Below are 19,847 nucleotides of genomic sequence, written 5' to 3'. Positions count from 1 at the left end.
TATTGTTACCATTTAATAAAAATATAAACATGGTAATATATGGTAATAGTGATATTTTTTATTTCTTTTAGAATGATAAAATTTATCCATTCCATACAAAATACATTTGTAAGAAACCGTTATTAATGATATCTAAAAACAAAAACTAAAAAGAAAAAAAATTCAAACTGGTATTTCTATTTTATTTTCAAACTTATTCTCGTACAGGAACACTGAATATTTAGTACGTTTTTTTATAATTTATTGAAGTATAATTTTATATATTTATTTTCATTTCTTTATTCATTAGTAGGAAATTACATACTATTTTATAGTAAAATGTCTTCTAGTACGTTTCATTTGCGCAACATTTCAATGTTGAACAACGAAAATCCAGTTAAGAATATAAGTAAGTTTAATAATTCAACATGTGATTTATAATCAAGTTTCAAAGAAATCTGTTGATTTTTTTATAAATGGAAATTATTGTCGTTCTCCAACACTTATTTTTATTGTTTGAAGCTATTATTTTTTTAATTTAAAATTTCATAGAAAAAAATTATATTTAGATTTTTTATTAAACAAACATGAATATTAACTTCATAATATTTAAAGCAAAGTAATTTAATAAGGTTAAGAATATTAAATAAAAACAGTTAGGCACATTAGTTCACACTTATAGTATTAATTGTTAGAACATATTTAGATATTCTATTTCAATTTTTTTTATTTGTTTTATTCTATGTCTGTTGTATTAATATCATCTTAAAATATTATCTTTAATTAATTCTTATTAATTGATAGCTTCCTTATTTACACTATGTAAACATTTTTATTTAGTGTTATACATGGTAAGTCACAAAAACATGACAAGTCCAATAACTATTGATCAATTTATTTTTTAATTATTATTGTCTTATTAAACTACTTTCTTGTATTATTTATTAATAACTAAAAAAATTAAATATTAAAATAAATTTTATAATTTTCTTTAATATTTCAAGTCATTTTTAACCCTTTCCTTACTAAAAATATTGATAAATTGATAACGGTAATTTGTTTTTAAAACTTTTTGACTTATTTTCAATAATTATTTAAGTACTAAACTATAATTTTGTGTTCTATTAAACATTCAAATAATTAAAAATAAATTTACTTTTATAATATTGCAGAAGAAAGTCAATTAGTGAATCGCAAAAAGACTGCTTTAAAAGTTTTAACAAATACAGTACAGTCTGCTAAAAAATCAGATGGAAAAGGATTAAAAGTACCAAAAGTTCTTCCAATGAAAAAATTTGAAACACAATCAAAATGTAGATCTCCGTTACAAGATATTACACATGACCAAATGAATGAAGATATTACACATTTTGGTTGTATGAAGTATCAGGAAAAAGGTATTTAATTGTTTAGATCTTTAATTATATATTTTACATATTAAGACGGACTAATTAAAAAAAAAAAACTTCAAAAATTGAAGTTCATGCATATGAACATAATGAGATGTTAATTACTGGCACAAAAACTTTGATTTCCATCTGTCTGCCACTGGTTAGGTAATTAATAAAAATAATATAGTACAATGATGAATTTTGACTATTTAAAAGTCACATAATGAATATCCTCACTTAAATACATAAAGTGATTGATAAACTATGTCTCATGCAATATCTTTAAAAATACAAAAAAAAAAATTACCAATCTGTTTTTTGGTGAATATAGATTTAATATGCCATAAATAAAAAAAATTCATGGTTAAAAAAATCCTTCTGACCCCTTAAGTCATAAGATTTGAAATAAATATTAAAAGTTTTATTTTAATCTGATTATTAAAAAAATTTAAATCTTAACCCATATCTTCAATAATAATCATTTTGTTTTATTCAATTTTGGAGCGAATTGATACAATTGCTCTCCTGTATTTTATCTTAAGTGCAACTGCTACCATATCACTGTTTCTAGTGCAACTGGAACATTATAAAATATTTATGTTTGATTTCATTTTTCAAAATAAATTTAATTTAATTTCAAGTTTTGATTAATAATTGGTTCTGCACTAATATTTTGTATTAAATTTATAATATAATGTATAACATGATATTTAATTATGTTTTTATTTATTTAAATTGGTCTTTAAAATTTTTAAATCTATTATATATAAAATTTATATACAAAAACACAGTTATAATTTGTTAAAATTATAAATTTATCTAAAATTAAAATATTTATTCATTGGTAGTAATGATAATTTATAATTGATTAATTTTTAACTTTTGTATTATTTAAGATTGTTTACCCTCAAATATGACTAGTAATATAAGTATGCTAAGTGATTTTTTCAACACTCACAGTTTCAATGAGGAAGACGATTGGTTTATTGAAGATTATAAAAACACTATGGTTGCAAAAATTAAAAATACTTTTGAATATTTTGGTAATGATTTTTAAATAAATTTATAAATTTATAATAAAAACAGTTAAATGAAAAACAATTTTTTTGAATATTTCTAATTAAGCATATTGAGTTCTTTAATTAAAATATTTGAACTTTTTTTTTTTTGCTGTTATTCTGTATAAAGAAAATTTTCTTTAGAATTTTTGTGTTTATTTAAATAATACCTCACTTATACATTTAGTTTTTTTTTTTTTTTTTTAGAAAAGCCAGACATAGAGATGTTTTTATCACCATTACCCATAATGGAATTTCCAGAAGTTGCATTTTAAATAATATATTTTTTATTCTATAATTGTAAATAAACAAATTTTTTTGAGTACAATTTTTTTGTGTTAATGACATTTATGTTTAATTTATAACATTTTTTTATAATAAAACTAGCAAGAGTAAAATATTGTTGTTTCAAGTTTTTGCTCACTTAGAGAAATTTTACTTAAATACTTATATTTACTTGTACAGTACCATGTCATTTTAATAGAACAACAAGGTACTCAGAAGAACCTTTTTTATGAGGATTTGTTTTCTTTTTGTGGACACCATCCTATGATAGTCTCTAGAATAAATGTCCTCTTTTCTTACATTTGATTGGTTCATCAATTTCTAATTCTAATACTATTATAATAGACAAACAACATTTTTTTTTTTATTGAAAGGATAGAAAAATATTAAATTGAAAAATGTTTGAAAACCATTTTTATTAACAATATAATACTATTTTTAACTACTGTAGCTGATAAATTTAATAACAGTTAATCATAGGCGAATTTGAAGAACCTAATTATTAACACCCAAAGAAAAACCTCAATCAATTTTTATAGAGAAATTTTATCAAAGGTTTATGATAATATTTTATTAATACGAACAAAATAATTATTCTTATGAATAATTATTGTTCAAGATAAGAAAAAAAATCATCATATTGATAAATATATCATAGATTCAATAGTAATGATATATTTATCAAATTGAACAATGAATTTATTATAGAGATCGAGGTTTTTCTCTGGGTGTATATGATGGGCCTATCTCTCCCTAAATATTTTATTAATTGAATTTCCTTTAATTTATAGAAGATTTACACCCAAGTCCTGAACTTTGTGGATAAATTGGATGATTGCTAAATATATTCTTTTTTTTTCCATTTCAGACATCTTGTAATCAAATAAATAACCATATCAAGAATTCTTAGAAAATCAAATTCTAATACCCATGAAAGTGGCAATAATATATCTTTTTTTATTTAGCATGGAAAATCAGTATATACGATTTATAATAAACAATGAATTAAGGGGCTTAATGCAACAATCTGTCAATTTCACCTTATTTAAAAATTTACTTTTTGTAATCATATTATTTGTCAAGAACTATTTTACGTAAAAGCACAACATAAATAAATAAATATACATATGCATACTATGTATTATAACAGATGTATCAGGTTAACCTGACACTTCTACAGCTTGTTACATTAAGCTACTCAATTGAAACATATAAGCCACACTTTTATTTTAAAAGAATAATATCTAAAACTAGATAAGAATTGAGTATGACCTATTAATTTCAAAGTTTTAATTTTTAATTTACTTTGTGGCTGATGTATCTGAATATATTATTTTATATAGTTATAAATATTAATAAATAAAGGCGTATCTGGAAACCATCCAAGGGTGTTATAATTTGAGAGATGAACGCAAAAAGTGTTTGGCGAGTAAAACATTTATCATAATACAGGGTAATAAAATATACATAATGGTTCTCTTGCTATGAACCGCTTAATTAATCGAATAATATTGATAATTTTTTATTGGTTACTTTAGTTCTTCTCAATTTAGATAATGACTGATCGATAACAACATTTGGACGAGTATTTTGGAAGTTATTGGCGATTTTATACCTAGACGGGTGGAAGTGTGCGACCGAGTAATGACTAGTGACATGACTTGCGTCGTAATAATGTAGTCTACACTGGTTTTGATGGTAGAGACCCGTTTATTATTCATCGAAATATTATTTGTCGAAAACACGAACACAATTAATAACAACCTTCGCATAATATCGCGGCACTTTTGCTGGTGTCGGCGACGCGTTGTCTGGCATGATCCCCGAACATCGAAAGTTAGCAGCGTTGATGGTGACGGTGCGGATCGGTTCGTCGAGTCGGTGGGGTGTATCCACGACGGGAAGAAGACTCTATGTATCATTTACGGCGGATTGTCGTCGGCCGTGCGTCACTTGCTGGACTTTGAATATTTTAATATTCGCTTAAATAATTGTAAAGAACTTAACATAAGGCGATATAAATGTTTACAAATAAAAATAATTAGGATCTTGGCCCACTGAAAAATTCATTATCAAACTTGAATATTTTAAGTACATTACAAAATACACGCATAGTAAGTTTAATACATTCAGATTTTTACACATTGTAGTCAAATTCACTATTTAAAGTACTTTGGTCATATTTTTGTGGAAAATTCATATAGTTTATTACTAAGCTAAACAGTTTTAATTATTGTTTACAAAATTATTCATTAATTGACTAGTTTTCTCAAGCTTTATTATTCATCTAATATCACTGGGTATATGTGATATGATACTTCTCACGCCCAGGGCACATGCATCTTTATTAATTCAAATAAAAATAAAACAAATTCTTTAAGACTCAATCATTCATATGATACTAAAAAAATCCAAACAAAATGAATTTCACAAAATTACGAAAGTTTCGGAAAAATTAAAGTATTAGTTTCCTTGTAAAAACATTTATGTGTAATTGATATCAATAATTTATTTTTTCTAATGGAAATCATAAACTTAAAAACAAATGCGACTTATTATTTTGTTTATGCCACTTATAGGTCATCACAAACATAAATATTAAGTTTATTAAATGCTGGAAAATTTTAACACGCATGTAGCAAGATTGCCTATCAAATACGCCGTTAGATAAATATTAAAGAATACATTCAACTGTGAATAAAGTTGTATTTTACTAAGTGAGCGGAAAATTGATAAATGTTTAGTATATATTTGGTTTGTATATATATTTAGTACCTTTATATAATAATATATATACCATACTATATGTATATATATTTTACCTAGAAAACAATTTGTTATTTCTTTGATAAGTTGTAATTTTATTGCTTCTAGTTGAGTTTTTAGTAATTACATTTTAAGTATGAGTTGCGATAGTTTCAGTGGCCGAGTATAATGTTTCTTTGGTTATTAGTTATGACCGGAAATCCGGACCACTCGGTAATAATAGCTTCGACTTAAAATTGAGAGTAAAAGTGTCCCGGAAGAACTTCATCAAAAACACGCAACGCCATATCTCCTTATTAATTTATCGAAAAAATTTAAGTCGGATTTATGCGCGAGTTTCTATTTTATTTCTTTTTTTTCTCGTCATATCCTCTGTTTCTTTTTTCAATTTATTTTTAGCTGACAATTTATTTTCACTTCACAGCTGAGCTCGTGAAAATGTTCGATTTGTTACCAACTATAACCTTTGGTGCGCCGTTCTGTGTGCGCTTTTAAACTCGCCGCATGTGGTACCTTTGTTACTACAGATTGGGTTATGTCGTGGCAGTGTGCTTTTGAATCGTGTGCGTTATGCTCGTTGTAAACACCTAGTTTTTAGCGGTAGAATTTGCGAATATAAAAAGCTCATTGATTAGACGTACTTAAGTAATATATTGTGGTTTGAGGAAGCATCATCATTAGTATCGTTTAGAATTTAAAAGTGTTCAACAGGTATAGATGATAATGTATAGTAGTGTAATCCGTTGACCGGTAAAAATATATATTTTTTTATTTAGAATGGTGTTTTTTTTTTATGTATTTTTTGAACGATATGATTTGTAAAAATAATATATGTAAATAGAATTTTACAAAAATACTGAAGGAGAGCTCCAAATAATGTTTTTTAAATCTAAAATATTTGCCTTCAGTGTTGAAAAATTTTGGAACCAACTGAAATATTTTAAGTGTGCTTTAAGAATTTTTAATAAAAATCTATACTAGATTGTCTAACGGGTAAAATTTTTATCACAGTTACATTATTAAAAGTGATGAACAGTTGTTTACTGTTTTATCCGTGTGTTAGTTGAGGCAATTTTTGCTTTAATTTATACATAAAAATTTGTTTGAATTTCATTACTACTTTTTGGCAAACATGTATACTTAATTGAAATTTCACTATTTACTCTAAACTATGTAGCGAAAAAATTGTATTTTCTTCAGTAACAATAACATGGATATTTTAAAATAATTTACATTTTTCTTAAATATAATTTGTGCTATTATGTATAGTTATACTTGTGAGTTTTATTTATAAACTCGTATTGTGATCTCTATAAAACTAGAAAATTTACTGTTTTTCGAATAAAAAAAAATAGATCTAAAAAACTATTTGATTTTAAGTTAAACGAATTTTTGTGAGCCTATTCATATAATACATCATTCTATACTAGAGTTTTGTAGAAAAAAAAAATCAAAATAGATATAAGGTAAATAAAACTCTTAGTAAATATCGTTGAAGATGGTTAAGAGATTAAAACTTCAAAGGTATCCCACAATGACAGTGAAAAATTTTGATCTATGGAAGTTGATCAAAAATACGTTGTCTTAAAATATGACTGCCAGTAAGTGACTTTCACATTATTTTTGTTAATTTCCTGAAATGACTTGTAGGAAATAAGGAAGATTATTTACATTGTCTACTTTTCTTTAAAATTATAGATGTGTTTTGTTTCTGTTTAATAAAAGTAATAACAATGATTTATTAAGACTTTTTATGAATTATTTAACACCATTGACTATAATTATATACGTTGTTTTATTGAAATTTCTATACGGTAAAATATATTTTTTCGAAGTAAATATTAATTCTGTTAAACAGAATGTAACAGGTGAATGAAGTTCAATAGTATAATGTTAATAAATTCACTTTAACTACATATTTAGTATAATGTTATTCTTGCTTATGTTGACCTAAAGAAAAAATTATATTTAATACATAATGAAATACACAACATTTCCTAACACATTATATTGTGTAACTTATATAAAAATTACTCATAATGTTTGGAAATTTAATTGAACAAAAATTTTTGTAATTCGTATGCATTAGAATAATTTTTATTATTTGAAATATACTAAAAAAATAATAGTTGTTATTTATGATTATTGATTTTTAACCTGATCATTTTAAATTTGTTAAATTCCTAGTGATTTATCTAACTCTAGTGTACATAGCTGAATATTTCTACTTAACTATAAATAACGCTGAAATGTCTATACATTAAATATATATATATATATATTATATATTAAATCCTTAATTCATACCTTTAAAACGGGTAAACACAGAATATTCATCTTTTGTTAAGGAATGGGTATTTTAGATACCGAGTAATAGTTATTTGGACGTGCTTAACGAAATATCGAATTGATAGCTCTTTATAGTTCCGATATGAAACATCGAGGGTATTAATTTTACTATGATGCGCATTTTATTTTGTATTTATAAAGACTCAATTCCCGTTGGACATACAATACATAGAATAACGTATTTTTTAGAATATTTAAGGAGCCATCTCGGTTGAAAAGTTGTTTCTTCTAAAATAATTTGTCTAGCTAGCCTCTAATTTATACTACTGATTAATAATTTCGATCGTCTTAAGATCTTAAGAACAGCTAGAAAAGACAAAAATTATTTAACTATCTTAATGCACATTTTCTTTATATTGTTTCATGACTGCAGTTTTATTATTAGATTTTAATCTTAGCTAATTTCACATGATCTGAATGCTGAATACTAAGCTTTTTTACATATATTTCAAATTATAGTAAGACGTGTAGATTATGCGAAATGTCTAAAAAAAACAAGATTATTGTTTTGTTATATCTTTTTAATTATCGTAAGCTTTGTGAAAAAAATATTATTGAGATGTTGATTGTAATCTTTCTGTAAATAAATAAAATAACAATTTTTACTATAATAGCAATTTAAAAAGACCGTCACTTAATAATAATGATAAACATTTTTGATGTTGATTATTAAATGGAAATAATGTTAAAGTATACGAGTAGTAGACAATTTTATGAGGATAGTATTTCATCTTAAGTGATTTTTGTAAGAATAGTTAACATTGGTAATAAACGAACAAAATTTGTTGATTTCCTTTAAATCAACGTCGCACGTTTTTTGAGCGAAATCGTGTAGTTAATTGAACAAAAGAAAAGCTAGTTTTAATGAGTTAGGTCCTTGTGCACCGGAACAAGTGACATTTTTTTGTCATCCGCCCCGTCAGTTCTGACCGGATATGTATCTTTTGTAAACGCCCTTAATAAACCAATGAGTCTCTATACAATTACATTGTTCTTTAAGTACACTTTTGGTATTTAACTTACTGGAAAGAATATAAACATCTCTTTTGGATTTTACACTTATTTAAGATTATTTTTTTGGGATGTCCATAAATTAAAAAAATATTAAGGATAAAAAAAATAATTATTTGACAGGAAAATATTAGTTTAAAGTCAAAAAATTTAATTTAATTTTAATTAAGTATCCGTTTATTTATTCATTAAAAAATGTACAAATACTAAAACTAAGAAAACTAGGCTTAAATTTAGATTTAAATGAGATTACAAGAAAAGTAATACCACAATTAGCTAACTTCAAAAATATGAATAATAGTTATTTTTTGCGGTCATGCAATATAACTACATATATTTATATACACATTTGAATAATTTTAAATTAGTCCCTTCAACAGTTTTTTTGTAAATAAAAATATCATATTGATCTTTTGTATACATAGAGTTAAATAACATAAATAATTAATCGAAACAATGAAGGGTAAATATGAAATGTTTTAATAGTAGTTTGCGTTCATGTCAAAGATGTTGATCATAACTGTCAAATAATTTAATGTTCGATTAAAAAGCATGCGAAAGAACTGCAAAATGAATGATTAAAATTCAAGGGATGTAAAAAATATTTTTACAATATCGGCTCCATTAAAGTAATCATTAAAAATTGAGTTAGAAATACTTAATAAAAATTATTTATAAATATAAAACTATGAAAAACGGAAAATAGACAATAAAGTTGAACAAAGTTGATATGCTACAAAGAAAAAAGTCGTTAAAAATTGAAGTTGTTAAGTTGTCGATTGCCGTCCAGTTGATGAACTTTATACTTGATACCCTAAGGTACAAAAACTCGATTATTTCATTGACTTGCAATACAACGAGGTACTTATTGGGAGAGCACGCAAAGCAATAAGTTTATTTAGCACCCAAAATTTAGTGTATCACATCAATAAGACGTCTAAAATACCAACTAAAAGCTAACAATTCATTCACATTTAACGTATAATTTTTGCCAAAAATTAAATTTAACTTTTAATTTTTTTTTAAATATATCAACTTTCTATTTTAGTTAATTTAACTTTTGATAATTATATTTGTTGAATAGATTGTATACTGTTAAAAATAAATCCGCAGGTTTAACTATATCGTCGATTTCCTAGTCATTGCTTACATACGATTTTTTTTATATTATTTTAATATTATATAATATATTTTATATTATTATAAGGGACTTATTAAAATCAGTTTGATATAATATTTATTATTATATAATATAAAATATTTTAATCAGAAACCGCATAGTATTTCGGGAAACAACCAAATTGTGGAATGAAAAAACAGAAAATACTTTTGAGAGGAAACAACAACGCCAATGAAAAGTATATATATAAAACACGTATGACCACAATGTCATGCCTTGAGGTAAACCAAAAACAAATAAAAACAGAAACTATAAAAATAAAACCTTACTGTTAATAAACAGCGAAGTAAAACAAATAAAAATATTTGCGTTCGCTGGCTATGGTTTTGGAACAATTGGCTTAATTTGTTGTGTATAGGTTTTGTTTGCGTGGAAAATTGGAAACCCAACACGTATGATACTTTTTTTGGGAATAAAAACACAAATTTAAATGAATTTCAGTAAATTTTAGCTATAAGATATGTTGTCTTACCAAAGTGTTTTTGTTGGCAGAGATATTCACAGAAAATGAGTTGACGAACGGTGTTCTGGATGAATTCGACGGGTTGGAACGACACGGACAATGAGGGCGACCCATCGGCCGACTGGCAATACATGTTCGGTGACAGGTATCCGCTCACCGTGCTGTTGTTTTCTTTTTGTATGGTCACCGTATTCGGTAACTGCTTGGTGATTATAGCGGTGGTGCGGGAGAGGTACTTGCACACAGCCACTAATTACTTCATCACATCGTTGGCGTTTGCCGACTTTCTGGTCGGTTTGGTCGTGATGCCCGTTAGTGCTATGCACGAAATTCTCGATCACTACTGGACGTTCGGAATAAACTCGTGCGACGTGTGGCGTTCGTTAGATGTCTTGTTTAGCACAGCTTCCATATTGAACTTGTGCGTGATCTCTTTAGACAGATATTGGGCGATCACCGACCCGTTTACGTATCCCACAAAAATGAGCAGGAAACGGGCGTATTATCTGATAGCCGCGGTGTGGGTGTGCAGCAGCGTCATAAGCTTCCCGGCAATAATATGGTGGCGGCTGGTGCGCACCGAACCCGTGCCGCGGTACACGTGTCCGTTTACCAACAGCACGGGTTACCTAATATTCTCATCGACCATATCGTTCTATGTGCCACTGCTGGTGATGGTGTTCACGTACTATAAAATTTACACCGCTGCGGTGACGCAAACCCGGTGTCAGAGACTCGGCACTAAAGTCTTGTCGTCTACCGTGACAGGCGGCAACAGCACGGGCCGCATGGAACTCACTTTGCGCATTCACAGAGGCGGTAGTAACTCAACGTCGCAAAACTATACACGCGCACATCAGCTGCAGAAGAATTTCTCTCTGAGTAGAAAACTCAGCAAACTTTCCAGGGAGAAAAAAGCTGCCAAGACGCTGGGCATAGTGATGGGTGTGTTCATAGTATGCTGGCTTCCTTTTTTCGTCGTCAACCTCTTGTCCGGGTTCTGTGACGAGAACTGTATGTTCAAGGACCAGCTTTTGTCTTCCGTGGTCACATGGCTCGGTTGGATCAACAGTGGCATGAACCCTGTGATATATGCTTGCTGGAGTAGAGATTTTAGAAGGTAAGTTTTTGTTCTCAAAACTCGTATAAACAAAATTAATTGAATAATATAGCACTCGAAACGACACTGAGAGTAAAATAATGTAATTAAATTCTTACTTATCGGCGAAAATAAAACGTCAAATTATTATTTTTTCATTATTGTTTAGTTTTGCTAAAAGCCAAGAAAAACACGTGTTTTCGCTTTTCATTTTAAAAAATCTTTGAGTTTCTTTGATCTCATTTTATATTATATGATATATATATATATATATATATAATATTATCATCTTATTTTATATTTATGTTCAATGTCCTCTCTTGAAAGCTTCTATTTGTAAGAGAGGCATTTATTTAAAAATCAAATAGTATTAAAAGAAAATAATTTTTTAAAGCGTTTCAAACGCCTCAAAAATTAAGGTCTCGAATGAATATTATAAAGTAGTAAACAAGAATTAGGTAGTTCTTAAGTGAAAACAAACAATGTAGTGTAATATTTGTTAATTATACATGGCTTATAATTTAAAATTGAAAATTATTCAGATATTTTTCAATAAAACTGTACTTAAATTTATTTGTAAGGTAAATAAATACGATTCACCTTAATTATTATGTACCTTCATTTGGATAAACTATTACGTAATTCGTAAGAGGCTGAGAATAAGAGCATATTATACGGTTTTTATTCAAACATGTATAGAAAATATGACTAAGAAACAAATTAATAAAATAACAGTTTCTGACAGAATTAGTATAAACTACATTGAACAATATAAACATTCATAATTTTATGAACATAAATAAATGGAACGAAACAAAAGGTCACCGGAACTGCGATTCCATTAGTAATATTTTTAACTTCTATTAAATCTACGATATTCTGTGACTTATAAAATAATATAAACTATTAAAAAAAAATTTCATTGAAAAATCTCGTCATATCCCTTAAAAACCTTTTCTGAGTTCACTCTTGAATATAAAATATTTTATACAATTTTAAAAACTTAATTGTGTTAGTATTGAGTAGGTACTTAAATTAAAAAAATAATAACAATTAATTCATTACTTAAACAAAATATTTTATAAAATCCTTAGCCCTAAGGGACATTGCTAATAAGAATAATCGCAAAATGTTTATATTTTATTCATAATTGTTTGATATAATATGAAATTCTGCAAGAGCTTAATTAATATGAATACATGAATATTGGTAGTTATTTAATGTAAGCTGAATATTTTATAAAGCAATTCCTCAGAATTTTATTATATCGCATTCATTATACTATTCAAATAAAAATAAAATTAAGGTAAATCGAGTGGAAAAGTTTAGTAAGGGCGACCCTTTACTTCAAAGAAATCAAAAGATTTCATTGTTGGCGTTTTTTAAGTTGTAATCTAAACCTTTTTTCTTGAGAATTTTGTGCAAAATAAAAAAAAAAATACAAATTATTTTCTCGTCGAAAACAAATAATAGTCAATAGTGTCTTAAAAATACACACATCTGTCTAAAATGAACAGAAAGAATATGTGTAAAAACAAAGTCACAATTAATTATTCTTAGTTAGTGCAATTGAAATAAAATAAAGACTTGGAATCGACTAGATTCGAAACATTAGAAATATTTTGAGATTTTGTCCACTATATATGATATTCCAATTAAATGGGAATCCATTTCGGTACATTTTGTACATTAAACGAGCGACAACAAGTCAAGCAACAACAAATTATTATCTTCGCGAGAAGATCCAAGAGAATAGAGTGACGTACGATGTAAATAAATCATTACTTTTGGGTTCGCCTAGTAACTTTATTGGTATAAAAAGTCACAGCTCACACGTGTATACAAATCATATTGTTCTACGCGCATTAAATAAATATTAATTTGATCAACTATTATACTCGGTTAAATTGTTTAGCTATCATATTCTGTTAAATATTAATCATTTAAGGGAAATCTCTTTGTTTTTATTTATGATTAATAATTATGTTAATCGCGGTAATAATAAATAATCACTTAAATTGTTTAAAAGTGTTCATATACGTATTTGATATAATTATTTTGACATGAATATCTGTTTTATTTAATTGATACTTAATTCTATGTGTATATTTTTAATTGTTTGAAATTAAATTAACTTGACAAATGATAATAGTTTTTTAACTCACAAAATAATATTATAATCAACATAACATTTTTCGATCTTGGTGTTGTCATAACAAATATTCATTTGATTAAACTTCGAATATACATAACAAATTAATTATTTATTTATTTTTATAGTATTGATACTCTAAGTTGTATTATAGCGAACATATATTGACATATAAATCCAAAGAATGTACCAATGAAACTGATCCACAGAAAAAATACGTTTAGGATAATTGAATATTCGGTTAACCAAACCATTTATTTAGTTATTCCAACTGTTTATTAGAATTGTTACCATATTAACCGTTCATTTTTTTCGTTTATAAGATAAACATAATATCTAAAATGTCTATTCGTTGGTAAAATTAAAGAAATAATCCGTCTTCGATTAAATACTTAGGACATTCTTTTCGTCATTTGTAATTGAGATGTTTTATAAAGCAATGTTGAAATAATTTCAAATATAAACAAAAAATTGTTGTTTACATAATATATTAATATACTGAGAGTATAGTATTACATTAATATTGTTTGAAAAATAATGAACGCAAAATTTAATTTATACTACACAAACACAATATGTACTGGTGTGTTACAAAAAGAAAAATAAAACCAATTCATTTTGTCCTTAAAAATATATTCTAATATAGTAATTCGAATAGAAATTTAGGTCAACACAACAAGCTTTCTAGGTAGATTAACGATATTTGTATGTAAACATTGAATATTTTGTTTAATAAAAAGTATAGCGCACAAAATCCTTTATTAACCTTCGCCGTTCACGTCATCGCCATGAAGTTTAGTTTCATAAATATATTTTGATTTATAACGACATACGTTTATTATGAAAAGCATAAAATTAAAATGATTTTTATATGATAGTATTTCTTTAATATTTTTTATTCACACAATGCAAACACGATTTTAATTTACCTCGTTTCATTTTTCCCAATTCTTTAAAAATGTTTTACTTTATTGTTAAATATCTTAATGCGCACGTTTTTATGTATTAAATAAATAATTTTAATAGCATTTTTGTGACTTATTATCTCTTGGGTACTATTCACACATTTTATTCCAACAAAAAGTGATAAAAATGTTAAATTTGTGTACTAATATTTGATTATAAATATTGAGTTATTATATAGAGTATAATTTTACTTAATTTCAAAAATGTACAACTTGTTTTTATAATTAACGTGTTTATTTAAAATGTACATATGTATAATAATTTTGAGAATATTTTTTACAGTGATATAAATGAAACTTAAAACGATATTTTTAAGTGTGATTGATTTTGAAATTATATTTAATACTATAATTTATTCGGATGTAAATAGAGTTTTTTTGGGGATTTCATTTTTAATTGATTCGTGGAATTGCCTTTACGATTTTGAAATGGCAAGTAATTGTCAAGTTGGCTTTTGGTTAAAAATATTAACAAGAAGCTTTTAAATAAATTTAATTTTAGATTATAAGTTATTACGCAACATGAGTAATATCTCATATAAAAACTTAAAACTTAAAAGTTATTGAAATGTTGAGAAATATTTGTTTCAAATTTCTAATTGGTATAATAAGTGAATCTATTCTTAGTAACTATTAAACTGTAATAATTTGATTGTATAAGAGTTAATAAATTTATGAAGTATTAATAGAAGAGAGATTTGTAATAAAGTATTTAAAAATACAATTTCGTATTATGGTTTTCAAAGAAATATGTATAAATATATAATATATATTTATATATATATTATATATCATATATTATACTATAGACATTATTAAATACTTAAATAATGTCAATGATTTAAATATTAAAATGTAATCCATTTTCTAAATTCATTTACATAAATCTCTAAATGTTGTCAAAGTTAAAAGTATATTTTATTCTTATTCTACTTGAATGGGTTCCAGCTGCGTTTCTCATACGTTTAAGCATAAGTCCACCATTTCATTAACTCTTTTCAAAGTCTATTATTTTCAATATTAAAATTTGTTTAAAAAAATAGATATTTAAATTACGAGCCACTTTTTACGATAAGTATTTCATTTACATAATAAAATATTTGAGTTTAATGCGTTAACGATTAAATAGTATAATAAGATTGATCAAGAAATAACACGTTTTAAAATGTATTAGGGTTAATACTTGGTATTATCTTTAGAGTGATTCATTTATCATGAACCACTTAATCAAAAATAAAAATAATATTAACAATTTTTTTTTCTTTTAGATATACGTATTTTTTAATTTTTCAATCTAGAAATATTTTTTTGTTAATTTCTTATACGTTATAGGAGTGTTGATTATATTTATTTTTAATAACAATGAATATATTTAACTTTCTTAAATGATGGAAAATTATCTAATTAAGAAAATATTGGGCCGGTAACAACTCTTGAACCAGTTTATTAGAAGTTTTTAACATTTTACAGTGATGAATATTGTTATGCATAGACAGAGATGAATGAAGTAATAATAAATATCTAGTTTAAAAATAGCAACACCCGCCCCTTACCTCAAAGTATTCAAAGTTTGTATCGATTAAACTAAACTCAACCAGTCATTTTCTTATTTATATCATTATCTATTAAATAAATTAGTTATATATGTTTCCATTTACAAAATATAATCTGACACCCTTATAAGGTATTATGGAAGAATATAAAAATTACTTCAAAATTGATAAATTGACAAAACTATGTAACTAAAATAAAATTATCAATATTATTATAATTTTTTGAATTATGTGATTTATAATAAAATAATCGCCTATATTTTTTTATTATTGAAAATATTAAAAAAAGGTATTATCTTATGTAATATTTACTTTAGTTGATTGTTGGAAAGTCTTAACATTTTCAAAGCACAAAATATAACTAATAATGAAACATAAAAAATAGGAGTATTTTATTGTACAGTATTTAAAAATACCTCATGAAATTGATTTTTTAATGAAAATATTTGAACAATATATTTACTTCATTTTTTATGATCCATTATCAACCCTTTCTATTAAAAGATTTGTTAACTAATGTTTACTTAAGTACAAAAAGTTTGTTAATAAAAAGAGGATCACAGGTGTTTTTGAAGTACCATTTGTTGGTCAAATAATCTGATTTACAAGTAACTCAAATTGTTGATGATAATACTGTCATGGCTATTCAAACAACTTATTATAACATAAATATATATTTTATATGTTCCAAAAGTATTATTAAAATATGTGTGAATGAAAATTAAAAAAAAAAATGTTTTGTTATATTTTAAAACTTTATACCCTATTTATTGAAGTTCTCTAGTTTTTTAATAATCGTATTTTGTTATTATCTTGGTTATAATATAAAAGGAAAAGTCTCTCTGTGTGCTGTTTAAAAATAATCAATCTATAAATTGTGATAATATGGAATATATATTATAAAATGGAAGCTTAAAAAAAACACTGATACTATTTAATGAACTTATTTTATTAAACAAAATTTACATGTAAAAAAAATGTGTTCATGGAGAAAAGTTGCCCAAGAAATACGGACGACGCAATCTAAAGAGCAGAAAAAAAAAGCTCATTACTCGGTCAAAAATCAACAGATTTCAACGAAATTTTGTTCAGAAAAAATTTCAGATATTAAATCGAAACACGCTGGCGGAAATGATTTGCTTAAAATCAAATTTTTCATTTTCGCAAATAATTTTTCCTCGACAAAGTTGTCGAGATCTTGAAAAAAAATAAAAAATCGGACATCGTTCAGTAATTTTACAATCATTGGCTAATTTTTTAATGTTTTTTTACATAATAAGATATTTACAAATGCATACATACCTATGGTATCTTAATTATTATGCCGGATACATGGATATATGCAAATATTCAAAATTAATAAATCTTTTATAAATTTTGGCATTTAAGGGAAAAATAATTCAATTTATATATACAAAAATTAAATACACATAAGCATATATTTTCTTTCATAACTTGTTAACCTATCCAATTAATTTTATGCCACGTAAAACTTTATAAGTTTAAGGTTTTAATTTTTATATATATGTATAATATTCAAAAAAACCATTTCAAAGTTTTATGTTTTTCGTTGGGCGTATATAAATTTAAAAAGTTTAGAATTATCATCTGAAAATATTTATAGACGTCATTCGGAAGGGAAATGAATAGTATTTAAAGGAAAAAGTGTAACTACTGTTTTTTTAACATTTTCATCTAAGAAAGTTATTTTAAATAATCCAAATTTTGATTATTGAGTTTTAAAAATATGTGATAAAATTATATACAGAGTGGTTTTTTTTAAATCAATTTACATTAAAATAATAATTACGTTGAGAAAATTATTTTTAGTTTAATATATTTCTTGGTATATCAATTATTAAATATTCTTTTAATTCATACCTTATATTTTATTAGGATATCAATTTTATTTTTTTTAATGGCAATATGTTTAATTAATTTGCTATAAAATAATAAATGATTTAATTAAAAAAATGTTGATCAAAAGTTGATAAAATTTTTCGATATATTATTTCGGAAACTATGATAATAACATAAAATCGGACTGAAATAGGATTTAAAGAAAAAACTACGAAAATTAAACACTGAAGATAGTATAATTATTCTATCAATTTGTAAAGAAAATAGTTTAAGTTTCAGACTATATTACAAGTCGTTATTAAACTAGAAAAGAATTTCGAAGTAAAAAAGGAAATTATATCCATTGACCACGTCAAAAAAAATAAATAAATGAGTGTAAAAACTATATAGTTGTTAAAAAATGAAATTTTATCTGATGTTCTTTGGGTCGTTGACAAATGATGTACATCTAAAACCTAGTCACTATGATGTTACTTTACCATATTCAAATGGCATAAACTCAAGAAAGGCCGTTGCCGGTACCTTATAAACAAGGAGGAGAAGATTTTTGATGGGCAATGTAAATAAAATACTCGAGTCCGTTTAAGATGGAACACGTACAAAAAAAGTTCGTAATTAAGTTAAATTAAGGACACTTTATTAAATAAAAAAAAAAACAATCTAAGTTAATACGAAACCAAAAACCTCGTCTACAAATTAAAGGGATCAGAGAATAAAAAAAAAAATTGACAATAATAAAACATTTTTTATACTAGATAATGCGATGTTTGATTAGAGTTAAACAGGCGTACCACTATTATAACCGACTCTATGCCCTAAGTTGACGAACTATTTGTTTGTAGTTTAGTCATTACTTGCAAAACATTGGAACGCCACGGGTTAAAAAACACACCACAAATAAATAATTACTAATTAAAAGTGGCCGCCATGTCAAGGACACATAATAAATAGTAGGCACACTTACAAAAAAATATATCTAAACAAATTTAGCAACACATGCTTTTGACACGACGCAATCAAAAAAAAAAAAAGTATATAGAAAATGCAAAACAAATCAACAAGAATAATCAATTCAAAATAATATTCCCAAGTTCATGCTCAACAATAGGAAGATTATACAAGTATAATAAATATGGCGAACAACGGTTAAGCAATTAAGTTAAATTCATAAACGCACTGTGAAAACAAAATATAATACAATAATTTTATCTTAACTATAAAAATTTATCTCGGTGTATAGGACACACGAAATCGCACAACGTTTAGTTAGGCGCAAGGTACAAATGAATCTTCAGTGCACACAAAGGTGACAAAAATATCTTCGGTTATAAACCCACAATAACAGGACGACACAAGTAATATCAATGAATGTAATATCACGGAGTAGAAAGTTTTCAGAAAACAAAAATATAAAGCTTTAGGCTCGTGTAATTCAATAAAAAAAACTCTACATTACCAGGCCCAAAGGACCAAGAACTGGAGACTGGTTCCACCGACGCCACTATTCAATAGATAATTTACACGGTTATTATGCGGTCATTCACAAAAAAATATACATAGTTTTAGAACAAATATGTTGTAGCGCAGAAAACAAAAAAACTAAAACGACCGGAAATCAACACGTCCAGTTCCGATACTAGTTAATTTCCAACAGGTATCGTACAGTTAGACCAATGAAGGCGTCTAGGGGATTCAAGCTTTTGAAAGGGCTTAAGGTCAATCAGAAAATGGAGTGT

The 19,847-nt window shown here is 25.7% G+C and overlaps 2 protein-coding genes across 6 annotated transcripts in view; both read left to right on the top strand.

The window, feature by feature from the left end:
• Window positions 1-97: 97 nt before the first annotated feature.
• LOC126907679 (uncharacterized) lies at window positions 98-2,949 on the top strand. Of its 3 annotated transcripts, none has more exons than XM_050689141.1 (5): window positions 98-223; window positions 290-388; window positions 1,152-1,376; window positions 2,267-2,413; window positions 2,636-2,949. In XM_050689141.1, exons 2-5 carry the CDS (start codon window positions 319-321, stop codon window positions 2,701-2,703), a joined length of 510 nt encoding a protein of 169 aa, XP_050545098.1. In that variant the 5' UTR covers window positions 98-223; window positions 290-318; the 3' UTR covers window positions 2,704-2,949. The 3 variants fall into 3 exon arrangements, with proteins under 3 accessions (XP_050545098.1, XP_050545099.1, XP_050545097.1); XM_050689142.1 differs by having other exon boundaries at window positions 125-223; window positions 293-388; XM_050689140.1 differs by having other exon boundaries at window positions 176-388.
• Window positions 2,950-5,631: 2,682 nt separating this feature from the next.
• LOC126907673 (dopamine receptor 2) overlaps window positions 5,632-19,847 on the top strand; it is a 77,097-nt gene continuing 62,881 nt past the window's right edge. For 2 of the 3 annotated variants that reach the window (XR_007704586.1, XM_050689126.1), the window contains exons 1-2: window positions 5,632-6,190; window positions 10,512-11,602. Coding sequence is in view for 2 of the 3 variants with exons in the window: in XM_050689126.1 (XP_050545083.1) it covers window positions 10,551-11,602 (1,052 nt within the window). In the remaining variant the exon portion in view is untranslated. Of the gene's footprint in view, window positions 6,230-10,511; window positions 11,603-19,847 lie in introns of all 3 variants that reach the window. The other variant, XM_050689127.1, reaches the window with a different exon arrangement.

Source organism: Daktulosphaira vitifoliae, unplaced genomic scaffold (assembly GCF_025091365.1).
Source record: "Daktulosphaira vitifoliae isolate Bord-2020 unplaced genomic scaffold, ASM2509136v1 Scaffold_5, whole genome shotgun sequence".
NCBI lineage: Eukaryota > Metazoa > Arthropoda > Insecta > Hemiptera > Phylloxeridae > Daktulosphaira > Daktulosphaira vitifoliae.
This window is presented reverse-complemented; position numbering and strand designations above follow the sequence as displayed.

What these genes read in the sequence shown, in the direction of transcription:
- LOC126907679 (XM_050689141.1), top strand. Translation starts at nt 319, where the DNA reads ATGTCTTCTAGTACGTTTCATTTGCGCAACATTTCAATGTTGAACAAC. An exon ending in TATGAAGTATCAGGAAAAAG is followed by an intron (nt 1,377 to 2,266) that starts GTATTTAATTGT and finishes GTATTATTTAAG; the next exon opens with ATTGTTTACCCTCAAATATG. An exon ending in AAATACTTTTGAATATTTTG is followed by an intron (nt 2,414 to 2,635) that starts GTAATGATTTTT and finishes TTTTTTTTTTAG; the next exon opens with AAAAGCCAGACATAGAGATG.